At 41.8% G+C, this 24,165-nt stretch overlaps 1 protein-coding gene across 7 annotated transcripts in view; it reads right to left on the bottom strand.

Annotated features, from left to right (window-relative positions):
* Positions 1–24,165, bottom strand: part of gtf2ird1 (GTF2I repeat domain containing 1) — a 206,451-nt gene that overhangs the window by 56,558 nt on the left and 125,728 nt on the right. For 6 of the 7 annotated variants that reach the window (XM_073053720.1, XM_073053716.1, XM_073053722.1 and 3 more), the window contains 9 exons: positions 20,284–20,312; positions 19,167–19,247; positions 16,386–16,475; positions 15,475–15,528; positions 14,055–14,114; positions 9,626–9,809; positions 5,786–5,844; positions 5,497–5,562; positions 3,822–3,902 (listed from right to left, as the gene is read on the bottom strand). In XM_073053720.1, coding sequence (XP_072909821.1) covers positions 3,822–3,902; positions 5,497–5,562; positions 5,786–5,844; positions 9,626–9,809; positions 14,055–14,114; positions 15,475–15,528; positions 16,386–16,475; positions 19,167–19,247; positions 20,284–20,312 — 704 coding nt within the window. The remainder of the gene's footprint in view (positions 1–3,821; positions 3,903–5,496; positions 5,563–5,785; positions 5,845–9,625; positions 9,810–14,054; positions 14,115–15,474; positions 15,529–16,385; positions 16,476–19,166; positions 19,248–20,283; positions 20,313–24,165) is intronic. The other variant, XM_073053721.1, reaches the window with a different exon arrangement.

Here is a 24,165-nt window from a genome sequence, read left to right as displayed (position 1 = left end):
GAAACTATAGACTTGTTAGCCTGACATCAGTGGTTGGGAAGTTGTTGGAATTGATTGTTAGGGATGAGACTGCAGAGAATCTGGAGGTACATGACAAGATAGGCCAAAGCCAGCATGGTTTCCTGAAAGGAAAATCCTGCCTGACTAACCTACTGCAATTCTTTGAGGAAATTACAAGCAGGGTCGACAAAGGAGATGTAGTAGACGTGGTGTACTTGGATTTTCAGAAGGCCTTTGACAAGGTGTCACACATGAGGCTGCTTAGTAAGATAAGAGACCATGGAATTACAGGAAAGTTACTAGCATGGTGGAGCATTGGTTGGTTGGCAGAAAACAGTGGGAATAAAGGAAACTTATTCTGGCTGACTGCCGGTTACCAGTGGAGTTCCACAGGGATTGGTGTTGGGACTGCTGTTTTTTTTACAATATATGTCAATGATTTGTACTACGGTATTAATGAATTTTTGGCTAAATTTGCTGATGCTACAAAGATAGGTGGAGGAGCGGGTAGTGAGGAGGAAACAAACAGCCTGCAGAGAGACTTAGATAGTTTAGGGGAATGGGCAAACAAGTAGCAAATGAAATACAATGTTGGAAAGTATATGGTCATGCACTTTGGTGGAAGAATAAATGGGCAGACTATTATTTAGATGGGGAGAGAATTCAAAATGCAGAGATGCAAAGGGACTTGAGAGTCCTTGTGCAGGATACCCTAAGGGTTAACCTCCAGGTTGAGTCGGTGGTGAAGAAGGCAAATGCAATGTTGGCATTCATTTCTAGAGGTATAGAATATAAGAGCAGGGATGTGTTTTGAGGCTCTGTATGGCACTTGTGAGACCACACTTGGAGTAGCGTGTGCAGTTTTGGACTCCTTATTTTAAAAAGGATATATTGACATTGGAGAGGGTTCAGAGAAGATTCACAAGAATGATTCCAGGAATGAAAGGGTTACCGTATGAGGAACGTCTGGCAGCTCTTGGGCTGTATTCCCTGGAGTTCAGGAGAATGAGGGGGGGATCTCATAGAAATATTACAAATGTTAAAAGGCCTGAACAGATTAGATATGGCAAAGTTATCTCCCATGGTAGGGGAGTCTCGGTCAAGAGGGTGCGACTTCAGGATTGAAGAACGTCCATTTGAACTGAGATGCAGAGAAATTAGTCAGAGGGTGGTAAATCTGTGGAATTTGTTGCCGTGAGTGACTGTGGAGGACGTCATTGGGCGTATATAAGGCAGAGATAAATAGGTTCTTGATTAGCCAGGGCATCAAAGGGTATGAGGTGAAGGCAGGGGAGTGGGAATGACTGGAAGAATTGGATCAGCCCATGATTGAATGGCAGAGCAGACTCAATGGGCCAAATGGCCTACTTCTGCTCCTATATCTTATGGTCTATATGTCTTACTAATGTCTATGTAAACCTCATCAATTGCGTTGCCTTCAACAACATATCTTGGAAAAACTCAATCAAATTAGACAAATAGGACATCCCAACCACAAAGCCATCTTGGCTAACCCTAATCAATCCCACATTCTATCTCACATCCTGTCCCTCAGTTTTTTTTCCAGTAACCTCCTGATCACTGACATAAAGATACATTTTTCAGTAATTACCTGGTTTATTTCTGCTACCTTGCTTGAATAAAGTAACCAGCATTGCTGCTCTCTAATCCTCTTCACCTCACCAGTGGCCAATGAAGATATAAAAATCTGTGACAGGGCCCCAACCATCTCTATACATTTAGTTGTATTACTAATAAATACCTTTCACTCAAGTCCAGTACTCTGTCCTAAATCACCATTGCAAATTCTACCCCCAGATCAACTCCTGTTGGGAAGGATTACAACTGGATTGGTGAAGTATGTGGGAGACATGGATTTTGCAAGGGGCAAATGGTGTGGAGTGGAGATGGATGAACCTTTGGATAAAAATGACGGAGCTGTTGCTGGCACAAAGTAAGGAACCTTCTTGCTGACCAACCGATGTTCAGTTGGCTCATTTTCCTCACTAGCCCATCCACCCATCACACAAAAAGAAGTGTAAATAAAAATAAGGAGTGTATGTAAAATTTGAATTAAATAAGAAGTGCAAAATGAGACCCCCAAAAAAATGACTTAGTATACATGGAGTTCATTGTCCATTTAGAAATCTGATGGCATTTTGTAGTAGTGCAATATGTAATCAGATTTCTGAATGGACAATGAACCCATGTATACTAATTCATGGTCTTTTTTCTTGCTTTTTGCACTCTTATCTAATTTAATTTTTTTATATTTTCTTATTGTAATACATAGTTTTAAAATTTATTAAATATTGCAATGTACTACAGCTGCAAAACAACTATTTCATGACATATGACAGTGATATTAAACTTGACTCTGATTCTGGAGCATGCAAACTGACCATTGGAGTGTCTTTGACAAGACAAACTTCATAATAAGTACAGTCGGCCCTCCTTATCCGCGGGGGATTGGTTCCGGGACCCCCCCGTGGATATCAAAAAACGCAGATGCTCAAGACCCTTATTTAACCAGTTTCAGTGCGGTGGACTTTAGGACCCGGCGGAGCTCTGAATCCGCAGCGTTTCTGTTCCATTGACGGAAAACGATCACAATTGAAAATAAAGTGGAAATAATAAAGCAAATGGAGATAGGTGAAACGCCATCGATCATTGGAAAAGTGTTAGGCTACAGTTGGTCAACGATCGGAACAATTTTAAAGGATAAAGTGAGAAAGGCCCTGCCCTGATGAAAGCTACAATTATTACTAAGCAACACAGTGGTTTAATTATTGAAATACACATTTCTTTAAGTGCTTTATATGCATAGAAAGGTAAAATATATACTATATACTAAGACAAATGTTTGACTAACTGACGCTAAATAATACCGGATGTACTGTACCTGTTCTGACTTACTTAGTAAGAGAACCTTCGGTTGTTTTTCAATCTTGATCCACAGTAACCTATGCACATCCTCCAGTATACCTTAAATCATCTCTAGATTACTTATAATACCCAATACAATGTAAATACTATGTAAATAGTTGTTATACTGCATTGTTTAGGGAATAATGACAAGAAAAAAAGTCTGTACATGCTCAAACAACAAGTGCTGGAGAGAGAACTTCCGGGTTTTCCCGATCCGTGGTTGGGTGAATCCGCGCATGCGGAACCCGCGGATAAGGAGGGCCGACTGTACTGTATGTCACAATATAAAGCCGTTCTCTTGAGTTATCTACACCACCTTTTCCCAGCTATGTGCCCTCAAACTTTACATTTGAAGAATTATGTTTTTAATTGCAGAACCACAGAAATCACTGATTTTACATGACGGGGAAAACGTGATCTAGGATAGAAGAGAATCAATCTACCTGCTTCTGTACTTTGTTCTACAATATTCTAAATTAATGTTTCTACAAAAGTATCACTGCATTTATCTTGGGGTCTTGTTTGCAGCTATTAAATCATTTTAACTCAATTCCTAAAAGATTATTTGTTCTATTTAGTTGGAAGCACAAGTGGCACATCTGCTGAGAGAGACTGACTGATTGAATTCCTATGTATGAACAAGTAGAGCAGATGGAGTTCTCTCAAAAAGTACCTTTGCTGTGTAACCTGCCATTCACTGGGGCAAAGCTATAGAGCTGAATTTTGAGATTTATTCATTTTCACTCCATTTGCCTTCTTTCCTATTGTAATAAGCATCTCAGATGGAAACCCCATATACCTCATATACTGCCCATACAGTTGTTAGTTATACCGTAGCTCAGCCAATAAGAGCTACTGCCTTGCAGTTCCAGATGCCAAGGTTCAATTCTGACCTTCAGTGTTGTCCGTGTGGAGTTTGCATGTTCTCCCTGTGACTGCATGGATTTCCTCCGGGGGTTCCAGTTTCTTCCCACCTATCAAAAAAAGGTGTAGTTGGCAGATTAATCAACCATTGAAAATTGCTTCCAGTGTGTAGGTGAGTGGGTGAATGGGAGCAGGGGGAAAGGGGAGATGGAGTTAATGGGAATATGGGGAGTATAAAGAAGGGTTTGGATAGAAATTGTGCTTAATGCTCAGTGTGGAGTTAGTGGGCCGAAGAGCTTGTATCAATGACCCTACACCTATTCCTGTACACTTCTTATAATTCACTGTCAACCAACAACATCTTTGTGCAAAGTGGTGTTAATTGAGCAGCACCCAAGAACCAAGCTCTCATTTAATTGTCACACAAAGTCATGTGGTCTCACCCTACCAGAGATATACCCTTGTTCTACCCATTCTCTCTTCTACCTTCTCACATCCATCCAGGATCTTAAACAGTCCTTCCAGGTGCGACAACACTTCACCTGTGAGTCTGTTGGGGTCAGTGATAGTGTTTGGTGCTCCAGGTGTGGTCTCCTGTATATAGGTGAGACCCGACGTAGATTGGGAGGCCGCTTCACTGAGCATCTACGCTCCATCTGCCAGAACAAGCAGGACCTCCCAGTGGCAACCCATTTTAATTCCACTTCCCATTCTCATTTCGATATGTACATCCATGGCCACCTCCACTGTCATGATGAGGCCACACTTAGGTTGGAGGAACGATACCGTTTGGGTAGCCTCCAAACTCATGGCATGAATATCGATTTCTCAAACTTCCAGTAGTGCCGTCCAACCCACCCCCTTCTTCTCCATTTCCCATCCCCCTTTGGGTAGCCTCCAAACCCATGGCATGAATATCGATTTCTCAAATTTCCAGTAGAGCCGCCCAACCCACCCCCTTCCCTCTCTCACCTCATCTCACAAATCAACTTCCCAGCTCTTTACTTCATCCCTCCCCCTTCAGGTTTCACCTATCACCTGGCGGTTCTCTCCCTCCCTCCACCCCCCACACTTTTTAAATCTATTCCTCAGCTTTTCTTCTCCAGTCCTGCCAAAGGGTTTTGCCCTGAAACGTTGACTATTTTTTCCCATAGATGCTGCCTGGCCTGCTGAGTTCCTCAGGCATTTTGTGTGGTGCTCTACCTTCTATGCTACCTAAAACTAATGTTTCTTTCTCTCTTTCAGTTCTATGAAAGATCTTGCACCTGAACCATTAACAGTTTTTCTTACAGTATTGTGATTTTCCTAGAAGCCTGGTTACTGGGGCTTTTTGTGGCAGCTTGCTGGACAGAAGCTGCCTGCTGTATTTCCTTCAACAGTTACATTAAACTTTAAGAGTATTTAGTGTATGGGGTGCCCTGAGATCACATGTTTATTTTCGGATATATGCTTCTATGGATAGGACATAATCTTTATATGGAACGGAGTTGAGACTAAAAGGCCCTTTTTCTGTGCCTTATGATTATTACAAGGCAGAGGGATCTGCAGATGATCACACTGCATTATAAATGGCTGTACATGGCACTGACAGCTTCATCCACATAGTCCCCCTTTTGCTCCTCCCCAAAGTCATTACGAGTTTTTGATGTCAACCCTTGAAGGTTGAGATTGTTTCAAAGAGCAGAGAGGCAGTTGAGATCTCACCTTGGCTGAAGTGAAGGCCAGATATCATTTGTAAATTCCTGGAGACTGGGACAGCTTTAAGAAGTGCTATATAAATACAAATAGTTGTTACTGTAGGCACAAGCAGTCAGCACCGGAACAGTGTGGGAGTGGATCTGAAGCTGTGGACATGTGGAGGAAGGAAATAAGCAAGGAAGTGGACTGTCACTATGATTAACCAAACTTTTATCTCCTTGAGTTTGGGGGATGGGGTGTGAGTTAGAACCTGATGTCTCACATCATGATGGACATCACATCACATTTTCCTTACCTCCTGAACTGGTTCTTTCCTTGCACGTGTCTTGCACCTCACTGAGCAGCAGTTGCGGCCTGTGAGTGTAATATTAATGTGTTAATTCGGAACTTAACTTACATCTAATAAAACCAATGTCTTTCTTAAAATGCAAGGAAAGGAAAATAGGCACTAAAATTAGAACCAACACCAAGTCTGCAATTATCAAATACATTGTGAAACTCGGACACCTTTGGATGAATTGTGTGATTTAAAAGGTGTTAATGGCAGTACAGCATCTACAGACTGCTACCTGCTGGCCTCAAGAGCAGCAGGGGATTCAGCTGAACCTTGCCACTTTACCCATCTGTAGAAATTGCTTCTGCAGATAAAACATTTTTGACCACAAGTCCATCGAATGGTGGTCTGCATGGGCTGTTCTTCAGAAGAACAAGACAGTGAATCCTGTGGGAGAGTTCCCAAGTGGACTTCCAAAGTAATTTGGCAGAATGTCTTATCGCCAGAGCTCAAGAACGAGCACCGAGACTGGGGTGGAGAGCAGCACCCCCCGCCCCCCCCAGCAAGTCCTCCCTAGATATTTAAAGTTTCAATCCTGCTGCATGCTGCCCTTGTTGATGGCTACGGTGCAGAAGAATTCCTTGTCCATCTCCACGTGGACTGTGCATTTGCCAGGAAGAGCTGGAAAAAGATGCAGTGGTCCTTGCTGAGGTTTGTTGCTGTGAAACAGCACTCTGTGCTCCATTTGCAAGGCTGCATCGAGGCAAATACTGATTTCTGCAGGAAAATCGTCTACTTAGTGAAACATGCACCTTGGTCTGCCCGAAACCTTTTGGCCTTCCACTGCCCAGAGATGCCCAAAAGCAAATGCTACCAACTGGCACATTCCAATGAGTACACTACATGCTGATGGATGCACTGAAGCTTTGTGCAACTACCACAAAGATTCAATGGGGAAGGACCACAGTCCATGGTCCTGCTGCCACTGGACCTGAAGGGTCTGGGTTTCTCAAACTCTTCACATGTGCATGTGTACTACTCAAAGAGGAAACATGTGTGACATTGACACATTAATGGAGAAGGTACTGGATCAGGTACAGTGGAAGGTGTGTATTTATGTACATGTGTATCTGTTCTTTTTGAAAAGAAATACCCAGCAACACGAGAGAGACTGTGACCTATAGGCAGTTCTCCCAGAACACGAGGGACTCACTTGCTGACATAGAGATGGAACTTACTGCTGAACCAGGGACCAATCTATCATCACTTTCCTGCAACTCTTGTTGAATTGAATTGAATTGACCTTATTTTTTACATCCTTCACATACATGAGGAGTAAAAATCTTTACATTACGTCTCTGTCTAAAAGTGCAATGTGCAATCATAGTAATTTATAATAAATAGAACAGTCAATGTCAATAGAACACTCAAATCAGCGTGAGTTAATCAATCTGATGGCCTGGTGGAAAAGTTTGTAAATTCATGGCTGTGTATTCAACAGGAGGACACCATCCAGTGACCCAAGTTCAAACCTGACCTTGAGTGTTATGCATGTGGAGGTTGCACATGGTCCCCATGGTGACTGGGTTTCAGCCAGGTGCTCCAGTTCCTTCTGCATCCCAGAAATGTGTGGGTCTGTAGGTTTGAATTTTAAATTAGTGTTGAAGGGAAAAGGATTGAGATAGGGCGTTGATAGGCATGCAAGGGAGGACAGGCTACAGTGAAATGGTAGGATTGGGTCGATGGCGTTGTTCTGTTGGGTGCTGGCATGGAGCTGATGGGCCACATGACCTTACTCTATGAGGTAATAATTGATCACAGTCTGTAAGGCTCTTTTTGATTCAACCTTATCTTGCATATTATTAAAATGATTATAAGTGCAAAATGTAACAGATAATTTGCATCATCTCCAGAAGGAATCCAGCATAGACACAGTTACCCTTCCCTTTAACCTTCGATCATTCTGAAGGGAAGTTTTACTCCAAGCCTTTCTGGCCCACTCTTAGAACATTAGAAATAGGAGCAGGAGTAGGCCAGCTGGCCTGTCGAGCCTTCTCTGCCTTTCAATAAGATCATGGTTGATTTGACCATGGACTCATCTCCACCTACCTGCCTTTTCCCCATAACCCTCAATTCCCCTGCAATGCAAAAATCTATCCAGCCTTCTCTTAAATATACTTATTGAGGTAGCCTCATTGAGCAGAGAATTCCACAACTATCAGCTATTCCCTTTCTCATGGCACTGCCCCATTAAACCTCAGGAGAGGCTTTTTTTTTAAACCTCTTCCCACCATCTACAGGACAGATAGTACTTTCAAGTGAAGCATTTCTTCCAAATTATTATACTGCATTTATGATTTGGTCTCCTCCACAGAGGAGACACCAAGGGTGGATTAGTGACTGCTTTCCAGAACACCTATGCTTTGTCTGCAAGAGAAACTTTGAGCCTCCAGTCCTCAATTCTACCTGTCTGACTTCAACCTCCTACACTGCTTCACTTCAAGGAATAGCATCACATCTTCTGCCTGGGTTTTGCAGCCACTGGGGCTTGATATTAAATTTAACAATTCTCAGATATCACACTTCGTTTTCCTTTAACTTAGGCCATGAATGAGACTCAACATTTGTGTTTTAATTTGTTTCTGTTTTTCCCTTAACTACTTTGGTCTGCACCCCATCACAGACATTCTCCTATTTGCTGGTTTGATTCTTTTTATTAAGGAAGGACATTGATAGCTAGATTCATAGGCTTGAATTCATGAACTAATACTTATCTTTTTCTCATCAATGCACTGTAGCAGTCCAGTGCTGAATTCAACAGTTTCAGACTCTTGATCAGTCTCTCTAGGCAGCAGGGCTCAGGCCTGAGAGTGAGGAACGACCCAAGGTTTGCACAATTTAAGCACCAGGCCAGATTGAAGAGGTCAATGTGTCGGGGCTGGAGGCAAGGGATGTTCAGTCCGTTGCTCAGTGAGATTTACTCATCACTGTACTGAATTTCAGCTCACTGCTCTGTGAGATTTACATTGAGGCTGTGGCCTGCAACTAACTCTCTTTCATGAACTTCAGTTCAGAATGCTATTTGCTTACTTTTATTGTTTGCACAATTTGCTTCTTCCTCTGCATATTGGGTGTTCGACGGTCTTCACTTTTGTTTTAACAGGTTCTACCGGTTTCTTTGTTTTATTTTATGGCTGCCTGTAAGGAGATGAATCTCAAGGTTGTATAAAGTATACAAATTTGATAATAAATGTACTTTGAACAGCTGGAGTGCAGTCATGTGTGCAAGGGTGTTTGCTGGTGCTGCACTGGGAATATTCTGTCAGTTCACTGCCTTTCATGCAAAGGAATGCACTATCTTCTGCTCTTCTAGCTGACTTGTGGCCTGATGGAGGTTGTTTTGCTGAAGTTGCCAGCTCCCCATCTCTTGTTTCAACTGTTCACACCCTCCCTGCATTTCGTATGCTCTATTTATCCAGTTCGTTTCATCCTGCCTCTCTTTTCTTCTGTTAGTTAACCTCTTCCAGCCAATCACACAACAACTAGCATTAGGGTTTCTTCGTGACTCCCCCTTCTTTTCCTCATTCTGCTCCTCTCAATGTTTTCATGTAATTCATTATTTCTTTCTGTTGGAGGGAAATTGCTTGCAACATTAATTGGTTCTCTTCAAGTCTCTCCCACAAACAATTCAACAACTGCTTCTAGCATTTTAATTCATTATTTCCAGTTTTATAGCCTTTTTGTGTATCTCTCAGGTTCTCCCTGGATGAGTGAGTTTGTCAAGCAATATTGTTAGGGATTCTTGTTCCCTTATGACCTGCTTGAGGTTCATTAGCACGAGTTACTTCCAAGATGTCTTACCTTTTGATGATAAACCGAATGTTCTCACTCACTTCCAAAATCTTCTGAAGTTTGGAAATTCCAAAGCAGTTGGGTGCCCTGAATGAAATACCATCCGGCAATCCATCAACAAAGAAATCTTCAGGATGGGACTGGAATTTCATATATGGGACTTTCACTGGATCGGAGAATCCCATTGCTTCAGCTGAAACAAACAGTAGATTGAAGAGCATCAATAGGGTGAATTGTACAAATCTGCACAGGAATGTTTGTGTGTGGACTCAGGGGTGGAAACCTGTGGCAAGTGCAAAATATTTTATTGGTGTGCAGCATGCAGTGCTGCCACTCAATTATTTAACCCTATTAAAAAGATACTTAATGATCATCTTTACTGTCAAATGAAGCAGCGAATTATATTTTACAGCCTGAGAGCTTTCGCAGGAAAAGTCTCCTGCTGGCAGCTAGACAGTTGCAAGAACATGTGATGTTACATGATACGTTTTGAAATCCTCACAAAACTGGTGTACGCATCAGCATTTGGATTGTAAATGATCGGGCCAGTTGGCATTGGCTTCACTCTGCTGATATTTTTTTCTTCTGTTATTTGTGAGTGTGCACTGGATATCCAGCAACAATCACAGGAGTAGACTTAATGATGAAACTAGTGCTACGTGCATAGGTCTCAAAACAACAAAGTACAACCCGAATATAAAATATTTGTCATCGTTAGTACAGCAAGGAAAGTCTCAATGGGTTAAAGTGTGATTATTTTTCTTTCCTTGACCTTTTATGAATATACACCAAAGCTTATAATTTCATGTTCACATTTCTGTTATCAATAACAATGCTATTTAGGAATGATGTTAGTTTTCAATTCTCTTTTGAAAAGATTATTAAAAATTTTTGAACAAGTTTTCAAAAATGATTCATTATTACAATGTCTCTGTTATACTTTTATTTCTATTTTATAAATAATACTGGACAACAAAGATTTTGGACTACTGCTCATGAAAATCACTGTGCAATTTCCCTATCATGCATCATTTTTAAAATAAAAAAAAATCGGCTCTATTTTTTATATTCAATTCCTAATTCAAGGCAGAATAACTGATGCCAAGATTAAGGAAAGCATTTTTGTTGGTCCACAAATCAAACAGGTCATCAATCACAGGCAATTCAAAGAACTTCTAGTGGGACCAGAGAAAGCATTCAAGGATGTTGTTGAAAATTTTCTTGGCAACTACAGAGCACCAAACTACGTGCAGCTGTTTGACAACATGGTTCAAGCATACAAAACCATGAAGGGCAACATGTGACATTTTCTGCACTTCCATTTTGACTTCTTCCCCGCAAATCTTGGTGCTGTCAATGATGAGCACGATGAAAGGTTTCACCAGGGCATTGGGTCATTGAGAAACAGTATCAGGGCATCTACAATTCATCAATGCTGGCTGATTATTGTTGTACACTTTAGCGAGAAGATTTAAGATGGCATTACCAAAGACGTGTGACAGCTTACTGGTAGTTCGAAGGCAAAGGAATTCAATTAAAAACATTACTAATAACACTTTATTTTGAGGTGATTTGTGGTGAACTATGAAGAGATGAATGAAGGCAAAGAAAGTTTGCGAGATGTGCTCTGCTAGTGTGCTGCAAAATCGATGCACTTAGAGTTGGAGCCATGTTTGTTGGAGTGGCTGATTCGGAGGGAAGAAAACAGGACAGGAGTTCCGATGCCTGTCCAGCTGCGAGGGAGGATTGCTCGAAGTGCTGAGCCGATTTGGAGAGGTCGAGAATGGCTTCTTCAGCAGCAAAATTCAGGTCCAAAGCGAATCGCTAGCTGGAGAGTTCAGGGTGAAGAACGGTTCGCCCACAGCGAGGACCAGGTCCTAATGTGAGGTACAATCCACCGTTTGGACAATCTAAACACTGGCCCACATAGACTGGAAGGTCAGGGTTTCCAGAGTGGAGCGAGGTTGGATCACTCTGGGCGCCAAACCAATTTGGAGGGGACAAGAATGGCTTCTTTGGCAGGGAAATTTAAGCCCAGAGCGATACACTGTGCAGGGCCTGGGTCCTTGTGTGAGGTGCAATCCACTGTTTGGCCAATTTACACGCTGGCCCAGATAGACTGGGGGCTCCTCTCTCTGCAACGCTAAGGCTGTGAGACTGTCCTGGCCACTGTGCTTCGTGTCTGTGAACTTTGCGGCAATTTGCCCCACTAATATAATGAACTGAATACGGAGGCTTTGGGCCTACTCTGGGGATTTGGCTCTAAGGGCTTAATTTGGTTTGAAATGCTGTTGTTGCTTGCTTCTATTTGTTCACATGAATTGTTTTTCTTTGTACACATTGGGGGTTGGTCTTAACTTTTTTAAAAATTGGATTATTTCAGGTTCCTTGCTTTGCACCTGCCTGTAAGAAAGTAAGTCTCAAGGTTGTATAATTTATACATTCTTTGATAATTAATGTATTTTGAAAGCTTTGAGAAGCCTCAGACACTGAGTATAAACAAAAGTCGTCAAGAAAAACATTTTTGCCTTAGTTAAACTATTGCAGAGCATCAGCACTATTAAGCAACTAAATTATTATATTCAATAAAAGTTAACTTCTTGTTTCTCCAAGTTCCTACGTGATACAAGTAGTTTGAAATCATATTTGCGTTCAACTTCAAGTGGTCTATCATAACCATAAAAAGGAAGCAACAGCTTCAGAAACATTTGTTGTCCAAATTAGATAAATAAGCAATTTGACTCATCCATTGTTACTAATTCATCAATCAATGATACTCTCTGCTCAAAATCACTCTGGCATGCACGAGAATATTTTTAGAAGATTATCGCCTGTTTGGGCACATGCTCTCAAAAAGGTTCACCGCCCCTGTGTGAGATGATGCCTTTGACAACATCTACAGAAGCTGCTGTCTCGAGAAGGTGAACTATCATCAACATTCCCCACCATCTGGGTCATGCATGCCCTCTTCTCACTACTATCACAAAGTAGGAGGCACAGAGACCTGAAGTCCCACATCACAAGGATCAGGAACAGCTAGTTCACTATAACCATCAGATTCTTGAACTGACCCGCATAGCCCAAAGACTGAAATGAAATTAAGCCAACAACGAAACACTATGGATCACCGCTTGGACTGGTCTTGCATTGTAAGATTTCATTTTTGCAAAATCCCTTTTTTCTCCATTCTGCTGTATAATTTTATGCACAATTCATATTCTGTGTGTGGCCTATACCGAAGTTTCTGGGTTGCAAGTTTCCCATGTCTCACTGCACTTGTGCACAATAACCCTGACCGCATTTGAACCGGTTCACTGCTGCTGCTTGGAGCATTACAATCTGCAGACACACTGAAGGCCCTCTGACCACTGTCCTATTGTCTGACTAACATCTAACGCAGGATGGAGCTGAAATTCCCCGATGGCAAAAAGGAAGATTGAAGTAGCCTTTCCAAACTACATTTTCAGCTCAAACTAGCAATAAAATCAAGCCTATGGATAGGTTCCTGCTGATAAGATGATCAACACAACACATAAACAGTGACAGATGGATAAGAATCTTCTGGTGTATTCAATATGCTTCAATCAATCCTCATTTGATAAACAAGAATAGAAACAATGTGGAAATAGAAGACATGGTTATCAGTTCGAAGGCTGTCAACAGTTGAAGGAAGTGATAAAAAACCACAGTATAGGACATAGTCATTTGTGAGCTTGATTGTGATACCTTTAGTATTGTGGCAAGGTTAGAAACCAGATTAGAAGCATTCAGACATAGAGCTGAGAGTAAAATAGATGTGGGACATGACAACATGTTTGGATAAATACGGGAAATTAAGTGGTAATTTGCATTTGGTGAATTCAGACATTTCTCTCTGATTACCTCCACCTGATGGGAATTCCATAATAACTCAAATCCAGCACCATCTCTCAGTCAAATTTTACAGGACTTTTTACTTCACATGTGCTCAGAAGTGTCCTAATGTTCTGTCATATGGCTCTCACTGGACAATTTTCTCCAGAATTGCTGGAAATTTACAGAGGTTACCAAGGCTTTGGTGAACTGACAGACAGTCTTGTCAACAATTTCCATTCCAATGACAGGGCAGTGATGTCATCATCTGTTCCAGAGGCATCACAGTGATACAATTATCTTCCATTCTAATAACAATCATAATGTTTCTTTAAGGCTACGTTCACATTAGACCGGGTAATTTTGAAAATGCTGGTTTCACGTAAAAACGATAGGCGTCCACACTAGGCATTTAAAAAATTATCTCTGTCCACATTAAAATGGATATTTCGGCGAATCTCCTCCTACTGCGCATGCGCAGGACACATCTACCGAAAAACTGCACACAATATGAGAGTGTGTGTGTGTGTGAGCATGTGAGAGTGTATGTGTGTGAGATAAATATTCTAATTCATTATCAACTCACCGTACTTTCTGTTGAAAAGATTCTCCACTTGCTTCCTCAGTTGTACAATCTTCCACTCTTCTGAAAGGAAACAGCATCAGGAGTAGAGTCACGTGGTCACTGATAAGCATCATACGACAATACACAATGATCCCGCTGACTATTATAAAGACTTTTACCCAGGGACTTTAGTACTAGTCAGAAACACCATGGAAAAGTTAACTATCAAATACCCCTCCTTACCTTTCACTAAATGCCCACTGATCTTCCACTTTTATCCCACTTACTTCTTCCTAGTTATCAATTGAGGACTCAGCCCTCTATGGGAACACAAAGCTGAGTGGAGAGCTCAGTGCAATGCTGATGGAATACAATCCTCTAAGCACTTCCAATGTTGTAGATGAAACTGATCCCTTCAGCCCTCTTTGGTTACTTGCAGAATAATCCCACAGAATTATTCTAAAAATGAAAATGGCTTCCTATTAATGTGACATATGTTTCTCCCTCAAGCAACATCAATAAGACCTTTGGCCACTGCCTCATTGCTGTATGTGGGCCACATTCATTTCAAGGTCACAAAAGAAGAAATACAAAAATCAATACTTTTTCTTTCTAATGCCTGGTACTCATTGATAGATCCTCTCCTCATTAGATCCTCTTCCTGATATCTTTCATTAATGACTTTGATAGATTCCTTCCTCCAATCCATTCAATGATTCTTCATTGAGATTGTACAAGACTTTGGTGAGGCCTGATTTGTATTGTGTGCAGTTTTGGTCACCTACCTACAGGAAAACCTACCTAAGGTTCAAGGAGTTCAGAGAAAATTGACAAGGATGTTGCCGGGACTGGAGGATGTTCCTTGTAAGGAAAGATTGAACAGGTTAGCACTTTATTCATTGGAATGTAGAAGATTGAGAGGAAATTTGATAGAGGTATACAAAATTATGAGGGATATAGATAGGATAAATGCAAGCAGGTTTTTTCCACTGAAGTTGAGTGGGTCTACAACTAGAGTTCAGAGGTAAGGTTAATAAGTTTAAAAACTTAGGAGAAACACGGGAAGAAATTTCTTCACTTAGAGGGTGATGAAAGTGTGGAACGAGCTGCCACTGCAAGTGGTGTACACGAGCTCGATTTCAACAACTGAGAGAAGTTTGGAAAGGTACATGAATGGTAGGAGTATGGAAGGCTATGGTCCTGAAGCAGTTCAATGGGAGTCTGCAACTTAAATAGTTCAGTATGGGCTAGATGGGCTGAATGGCCTGTTTCTGTGCTGTAAAACTGGTCCATGGCACATTCACTTCATTCTCAGCTACCAGTCAATTGAATTCTCTAACGTTATTGTGTTGCTATCCCCATATAGAATCATAAAGGTCACTTTGAGAGCTTTGTACCACCTGCCGTTTTTTTTTTGTACATTTGACAGCAAACCACTGACCTTCCATCACCACATGTTGGTCCTTGTGGTTAGAAACGTCATCCTGTACAGAATCTAAGGACGGGAGGGGTTAGGGAGGGAGAAAGGCAGCATACCATTTTACTTAGTTGGTAATATTTAGCAGTACATTTTCAGTTCACATTCAAGTCAAGAGTAAACATTAACAATGATCAGCTTGAGCAGAGCTCAGTCTATGCAGTACATGTACTCATGTAAAGATGCACAGGACTCTCACACAAAACGAGTGGTAGCACTGGGGCAGTGTGTGCAGGGAGCTCCTCTCTATTCATTCAGACTTCCTCTTTGGCTTCAGATTTCTCCGATAAAGCACAACTAACACATCCAGAACAACCCAATGGTGAAATGGTTCTGTACACTGACACCACTTCACAGGGTGACAATTTATTACCGTGCACGTTGCCTCCTGTGTGAACATGCAAGGCACTTCCCCCTCTCTACTCTTAAACCGACAACCGCCCTGGCTGTGCTGGGAACTCGATGTGTACACTAGTCCTCACCGCTTCTCAGTAAACCTCACTCCCCTGCTGATGCTCCCACAGCACAGAATCATCCCATCGGTCAGTGTAGAGGGGCTATATAGGGGCAATAGGCTGGGTTGGGGGGAGCAGTGGGACAGCTTTGTGCTGCGATCTGAGGCCTGGGCAGCACAGAGAGTGTGGACTACTGCTGGGGTCAAATAGTACCTGCTGCACGCATTCACATACGGACTGGACCCTGTTGGCAGACACACCACTTCCTGATGGATGCGATGGAAGCTGGTATGTTCCCTCAAATGGCTTTTCTGCACCTCCTCAACTGTGGCCATCAGTCATCAGGAAGGGTCAGAGGTGGATAGGGGTTACATATCATCAATTTCTCTACTGCGTGACCAAGTTATGAAGAACACGTACCAGAGGGAGATCCCACCAGGATGTCAGGCTCATCACTGCTTGACTTATCTGAGAGATTTTCACTGAGATCATCCAAGGATGTATTTGCATCTGTCAGATGAAGAGAGTCAGTGAATTAGTGAGAGGGAAAAGGCCCTTCCCAAATGGTGATCTTTCACCTTTGGTCACACGGATGCACAGGAACGTCTAACCCCCTCCCCCCAGCACTGTTCACTCCAAGTATTTCAATTTGTATGGTATCAGGTCTAGGGCAAAAATTAAAGCTTCACACTTGCTGAGTAACTGCGTCACTGGCCCTGATCCAGGAGGAACTGGGGAGCATTGTGCCACCATAAGATATAAGAGCAGAATTAGGCCAATCGGCCCATCGAGTCTGTTCAGTCATGGCTGATTATTTTTCCCTCTCAACCCCATTCTCCTGCCTTCTCCCCATAACCTTTGATGCTCTATTAATCAAGAACCTATCAACATCCGCCTTAAATATACCCAATGACTTGACCACCACATCCATCTGTACTAATGAATTTCACAGATTCTCCACCCTCTGGTTAATTGAATTCCTTCACATCTCTGTTCCAAAGGGACATTCTTCTATTCTAAGGCTGTGCCATTTGGTCCTAGACTTTCCACTATTGGAAACATTCGCTCCACCTCCACTCTATTTAGGCCTTTCAATTTTTGGTAGGTTTCAATGAGATCCCCCCTCATTCTTCTAAACTTCAGTGAGTACAGGCCCAGAGCCATCAAATACTTTTTACGTGTTAACCCTTTCATATTCATAGGCCAGGATCATTCTCATAAATCTCCTCTGGACCCTCTAAAATGTTAGCATATCCTTCCCTAGGATTTAGGGCCTAAAACTGCTTATAATACCTCAAACGTGATCTGATCAACACCTTATAAAACGTCAGCATTACATTCTTGCTTTTACATTCTAATCCTCTCAAAATGAATTCCAACATTGCATTTGCCTTCCTTACTAGCAACTCTGCAAGTTAATCTCCAGGGAATCCTGCACTAGAACTCCCAAGTTCTTGTATACCTACTATTTCTGAATTTGCTTATTGTTTTGAAAATAGCCTATTATTTCTATCAAAGGACATGGCCCTACACTTCCCTATGCTGCATCCCATCTGCCACTTCTTTACCCATTCTCCAAATCTGTCATAGTCCTTTTGCAGACTTCCTGCTTCTTCAACACTACCTGCTCCTCCAACTATCTTTCTATCATCCGCACACTAGGCCACAAAGCCATTAATTCTGCCACTTTCCAACACTCCTTAGGGACCAGACAAAGATGTTCTGCAGTTGAGTAAAGCTGGGCCCAATCTGATACTACTACAGTATTTTCCCACAGACGGTTACAGAATTACAAATTCCTGTGTGGCAGGAATAAACGTGGGATTTCTCTTTAATAGTAGCAGCCTTTACGCTGCTGCTCTGCTATTATGGTGTAAAGAACTGAGAGCCTGTGGGCAGGGCTCTGGTATAGCTCAGAGAGGGATTCACATTCAGTTAGGTATTTATAGAATATGATTGGCACAGCGGCTTTGAGAGCAAAATGGAAAGTTATAGATGTTCAATCCAGAATCCTGGACTGATGTCCAGCAATATGTTCAAATCCTACGACAGTTGGGATAAACAAGCCAGTTAAAATAAATAAGAAAAGCTGTATGATGATAATGCCCATGCAAAGTTAGAAGACTCTTGTAAAATTAAACTGGTTCCCTAGGGAAGTAGATCTTCCATTTTTACCAATCCAGCTATATGTAACTCAAATGCAATTAACTCTTTTCGTTTCTACAAAACCCAGCAAATACCAGTTTTGTTAATAATGACCAGGGCCGCCTACATCTTGCAAATAAAACTTTAGCCCGTGCTGGGTCTCGACTCAACTTTCCACCGAGATATTTTCTTTTGCCTTTTTTTTTTGCTTATAGCTGGTTAAAACTCTTCTCCATAATTGATTCTGGTTGGTTATTCTATGAGGTAAAACTCCATGAAATGAAATCTTTCTCAAAGAAAGAGTAAGCCTTGTTGGTACTGATTTGGTATCTTGGTGGAAGTAGTCACAGCTGATTTACCTTATGCTTCTTTCACAAGCAAAGATGTTTTGATGGAAAATTTTCCATCTTTGTACATAAAACTCAGGTAAAAGCAATGCTGTTAGTGTCAATCACCTGAGCTGGAATTTGAGCCCAGCTTCCCTAGTTCAACTAAGGGAGATCTTTAAATTTATCAAATGCTTTGATGGTTAAAAACAAAGAAGGTTGCCTAGGTTTTGGTGTTCAGATGACACAAAAACCTAGGCAACCTTCGCTGTATTTAATTACCAAAGCTTTTGATAAATTTATTATCTCCCTTAGCTTAAATAGGTTCAAAGTCTTGGTATACATTATACAACCTTGACTTCTTTTTCAAGATCTGGACACACTATTCTAATTGCAATCATTTAACATTCTGCTTCCCCAGCATTTGGTGATATGTGCATGAGATAGCCGGCTTGTCCAAGCATCTTTCATCTTTTCATCAATGCTTTTTGAGTCAATGGTTTTGAAAGCAGGAAGGAACATAAGAGGGGAGAGGTCAAGAACAAAGCCAGAAATGTGGGTGATACAAATGTTAAAGGTGCAGGAATCTGGTTAATGTCACAAGAGTCTCCCCCTCACTTTTACAAGATTATTCCAGTGTAAAATCAAAACAACTATTTTTTGATATTTCACCATCTACAGTGTACTCAATAATTTACAACCAATGAGCCCAGAATTACATTCTTTTTACCTTGAACAGTGATTTGAATTATTTCCGCATCTTCTGGCTCTGTTTTTACTTTTTTCAAAGTTGATAGATCAAGGGAAGTGCCTGCAAATAGAGAGAATGATGAAGCAGTTCTCATTCAGAGAAGAATCAGTGTTCTACTAAGTCTCTACAAATTGGGGACAGGGTTCACATTAAAGAGATCGGCCTTGAAGAGATAGATGGTGCAGGATTCTATCCTGCATCATGAGGTGTCTTCCTGATCGTAGTTTCATCTCACTGCTTGACCCCAACTGGGAGGATGCATTATGGCAGGGAGCCCAAGGGAGGGAGAAAAAATTCAAGAAATGAATAGTTAGCTTCTTACATGTCTACTAGTTGCCTACGGACACAGTGGATTAGGAGAGAATGCTGTAGATAAAACTTGGAACATAATTTCTCTCAGTCATATACAGCATTGAAACAGACTCTTGGCTCAATTTATCCAGCATGAACATGATCAGTGACGTTACTGTCATAAACACAAGAAAATCTGCAGATGCCGGAAATCCAAGGCAAAACACACAAAATGCTGGAGGAACTCAGCAGGCCAGGCAGCATCTATGGAAAAGAATAAACAGTCAACGTTTCAGGCCAAGAACCTTCATCAGGACTGATGAAGAGTGATGTTACTATATCCAATTCCCTGTTCATTATTAATGCACCTGAAAGTGAAGTTAAGAGTTGGCCATTCGTAGAACATCAGCAACAGTAACTTACTGGCTAAAATCACTAAAAGTATTAATTATTAAGAAAACAACTTAAAATAAAGCAGAGTGCACAATTTTGTCATCTAACTATATACTTTGAATATGAGAAAAAGCCTTATAAAATAAAGAAGGCCCTTTCCGATTTCACGAATCAAGACACCACTACAAATATATAGCAAGTGTCTGTGGAGAAACTGAGTGGGACTTTGTTGGATGTAAACCCAGCACTAAAGCCTCCATGTACTTTCTGAGCCCCAGAATCCTCAGTACACAATCAAAGGAATGAAGCAGTCTGGAATACAATAAGTTAGAGGTGGGGAAGCTGTACAACAGGTGGATAGGACATGCAACTTTCAAAGTAGCTGTAGTTCAGAAATCAAACACTGCCTCACCTGTTTCACTTTCTTTTATCTTCATAGACCTGATAGGAGAAGGAAACATTTCAAAATTTAGTACTTTATAGTGCAGGGTAGAATAAAGATTTGAAAGAGTAAATGAACAGCATCTGTATTTAGTGTTGATAGACAACTGCTGGAAGTATTCAATAGTGATGGCAAACAATGATTTGCAGCTGTGTAAATCAGGTAATTTTGTTACATATTAATTTCTTATGTCATTTCAAGAGTATTGGTTCAACCAGCCACTCCGCCAAGCTCAACTGCACAAGAAGGACAGTTGGGTATGGGGATAGCAACCCCATCCCATAAAAGCCAAGAGCTACAGAAATGTCAACAGAAGCTCCAAAGTCCTCGACTCTTGGAGAGGAAGGATCTTCGATGGGCTACTCCTTGAAAAACTGAAAGACTGGCTCAGGACAGAAGAGTCGGGCTAGCTGCTGAAGTCCATGTAGAAAACATCCACTGCCTTCTCTTCATCCACTTTCCTTGTAACCTCCTTGAAAAACTCTAATAAATTTGTTAAACATGACCTACCATGCACAAAGCCGTGTTGACTCTCCCTAATAAGTCCCTGTCTATCTAAATACTTGAAGATCCTATCTCTTAGTACTCCTTCCAATAATTTCCCTACTACCGACGTCAAACTTACCAGCCTATAATTTCCTGGATTACTTTTAGAGGCTTTTTTGAACAACGGAACAACATGAGCTATCCTCCAATCCTCCAGCACCTCACCCATAGATACCGACATTTTAAACATTTGCCAGGGCCCCTGCAATTTCAACACTAGTCTCCTTCAAGGTCTGAGGGAATACCCTGTCAGGTACTGGGGATCTATCTACTCTGATTTGCCTCAAGATAGCAAGCACCTCCTCCTCTTCAATCTGTATAGGTTCCATGACCTCACTGTTGTTTGCCTTGTTTCCATTGACTCCATGTCAGTTTCCTTAGTAAATATAGATGCAAAAAACCCATTTAAGATCAACCCCATTTCTTCTGGTTCCATACATAGCCAACCACTCTGAGCTTCAAGAGGACTAATTTTATCCCTTACTATCCTTTTGCCCTTAATATACCTGTAGAAGCTCTTTGGATTATCCTTCACCTTGACTGTAAAGCCACCTCATGTCTTCTTTTAGCCCTCCTGACTTCTTTCTTAAGTACTTTTTTGCACTTTTTATACTCCTCAAGCATCTTATTTGCTCCCGGTTCCCTATACATGTTATACATCTCTCTCTTCTTCTTATCAGAGTTCCAATATCCCTAGAGAACCAAGGTTCCTTATTCTTATTGCCTTTAATCCTGACAGGAACATACAAACTCTGCACTCTCAAAATTTCTCCTTTGAAGGCCTCCCACTTACCGACGACATCCTTGCCAGAGAACAACCTGTCCCAATCCACGCTTTTTAGATCCTCTCATTTCTTCAAATTTGGCCTTTTTTCCAGTTTAGAACCTCAACCTGAGGACCAGATCTATCTTTATCAATGATCAAGTTGAAACTAATGGTGTTATGATCACTGGAACCAAAGTGTTCCCCTACACACACTTCTGTCACCTGTCCTAACTCGTTTCCTAATAGGAGATCTAATGTTGCATCCTCTCTGGTCAGTACCTCTATATATTGATTTAGAAAACTTTCCTGAACACCTTTTACAAACTCTAACCCCTCTAGACCTCTAACAGTATGGGAGTCCCAATCAATGTGTGGAAAATTAAAATCCCCTACTATCACAACTTTATGTTTCCTGTAGTTGTCTGCTATCTTTCTGCAGATTTGCTCCTCCAATTCTCGCTGACTATTGGGTGGTCTATAATACAACCCCATTAATGTGGTCGTACCTTTCCTGTTTCTCGAGTCCACCCATATGGCCTTGGTAGACAAGCCCTTTAATCTGCCCTGTCTGAGCACTGCTGTAACATTTTCCCTGACTAGCAATGCCATCCCCCCACCCTTCATCCCTCTGCCTCTATCACGTCTGAAACATCGGAACCCTGGAACCCTGGTCCAGGAACACCACTGGGATTGTGAAATGAGTCCAGCAGAGATTGCACTTTCTGAGGAAGCTTAAACAAGCATCACTCCCCATTAACAACTTAACTACATTCTACAGAGGAGTGGTTGAGAGTGTGCTGACCTTTTGCATCACAACCTGGTACTCCAGCTGCAGTGCTGCCGACAAAAGAGCCTTGCAGAGGGTGGTTAGGGGAGCAGAGAAGGTTATTGGGGTCTCCCTACCTTCTGTCCAAGACCTCTTTCAGAGTCGATGCCTCCAGAAGACATGGTACATCATTAAAGACCCCTCGCACCCTCTCTATGAACTGTTTGTTCTTCTGCCATCAGGTAAACGTTACAGGAGCATCAAAACTAAAACCACAAGGCTACTAAACAGCTTCCTCCCACAGGCAGTCAGACTGCTAAATAGCTGCTCTACCTGACTTTGAACTCTTTTAACTTGCACTGGACACTTATAACTTGTTTTTAACTGACATGTGGCTGTTGTGTTTTACTATTTATTGTTATGTTTATTATTTAGCGTTGTGCTTGTTATGTTATGATTGCACCACTCCTGGGAAACGCTGTCTCATTCTGCCCTGCAGAGCTGATGTACGGTTAGAATGACAATAAAGTTTTTGAATCTTGAATCTTAAGCTTGGAACATTAATTCTTGGAACACCACCATTTGAAGTCTTAGACAATTTAAACCAGGGTTTCTCAACTAGGGTTCCATGAGAGGTCACTTGCTGTTCGTGAGAGATCATCAATAAAAAAAAAGTTTTCTCGAACGTGTGACATGATGCTAGCGCTCGTAGTGGTGGGCAGTGATTGACCAGACCCGTTAGCAATTTTGTTAAAGGTCTCTCAGCCCAGGATGGTAGTGCACAGTAGGACTGTGTTTACTTGGTTGAGCCTAATCTCAGTTTTTGGCGTTGAGATAGGGGAGGCCGTTGATAATTGGTGAGTGCTTTATTGCATGGAGGGGAGGAGGCTGATGAGGAGCAAGAACTGTGTTTTCTGAGCATTGAATAGACTCACCAGTCTTTATATTTTATTAACCCCTGTTTTACAGACATGTCTGACGGTCCAGGGTGGTGATTTTTGAAGAGGAGGTGTGAGATGGAAGAGGTGGATATTAGGCCTAGGTCTTCAGACAATTCTGATAAGGTTAATAGTCTTGGATGTTTTTCTTGTGATCACAAGACCCTGCTGGATGTCGATAATGTAGAATACTGCGAGTCCAGTCCACTGGTTCACTAGTGAGGCCGACAGTGGAGTTGCCTCAGTTGTGGACGTCATGCCGTGGGGCTGCCTGTTGCAGCCGCCCTGGGGAGGAGATGCCAGAGGCAGTGTGGGAGAGAGCAGAGGCCTCTGCGGGTGCACTGGAATCTGATCTGGGTGGGGTTTGGTCCCTCCTGTTGGCGCTGCCCTCCAGTGTTCGCTCAGTGCTGCTCTCCAGTGTTCGCTCAGTGACGCTCTCCAGTGTTTGCTCAGTGCTGCCGTCTAGTGTTCACTTGGTGGAAGAACAAGCTGAACCAAGACAACATCCCATGCACTCTCTACAAGCCATGCCACTTGAGGACTTGAGTTATATGTGTTTGTGACTACAGTCGGCCCTCCTTATCCACAAATTCCACATGCATGAATTCAACCAACCGCGAATCACGAAAACCCAGAAGTGCTCTTCCAGCACTTGTTGTTCAAGGATGTACAGACATTTTTTTCTTGTCATTATTCCCTTAACAATGCAGTATAACAACTATTTTACATAGCATTTACATTGTATTAGGTATTATAAGTAATCTAGAGATGATTTAAAGTATACGGGAGGATGTGCGTGGGTTATCGTGGATCGGGATCGAAAAAAATCGTAAGTT

Source organism: Hemitrygon akajei, chromosome 8 (genome assembly GCF_048418815.1).
Source record: "Hemitrygon akajei chromosome 8, sHemAka1.3, whole genome shotgun sequence".
NCBI lineage: Eukaryota > Metazoa > Chordata > Chondrichthyes > Myliobatiformes > Dasyatidae > Hemitrygon > Hemitrygon akajei.
This window is presented reverse-complemented; position numbering and strand designations above follow the sequence as displayed.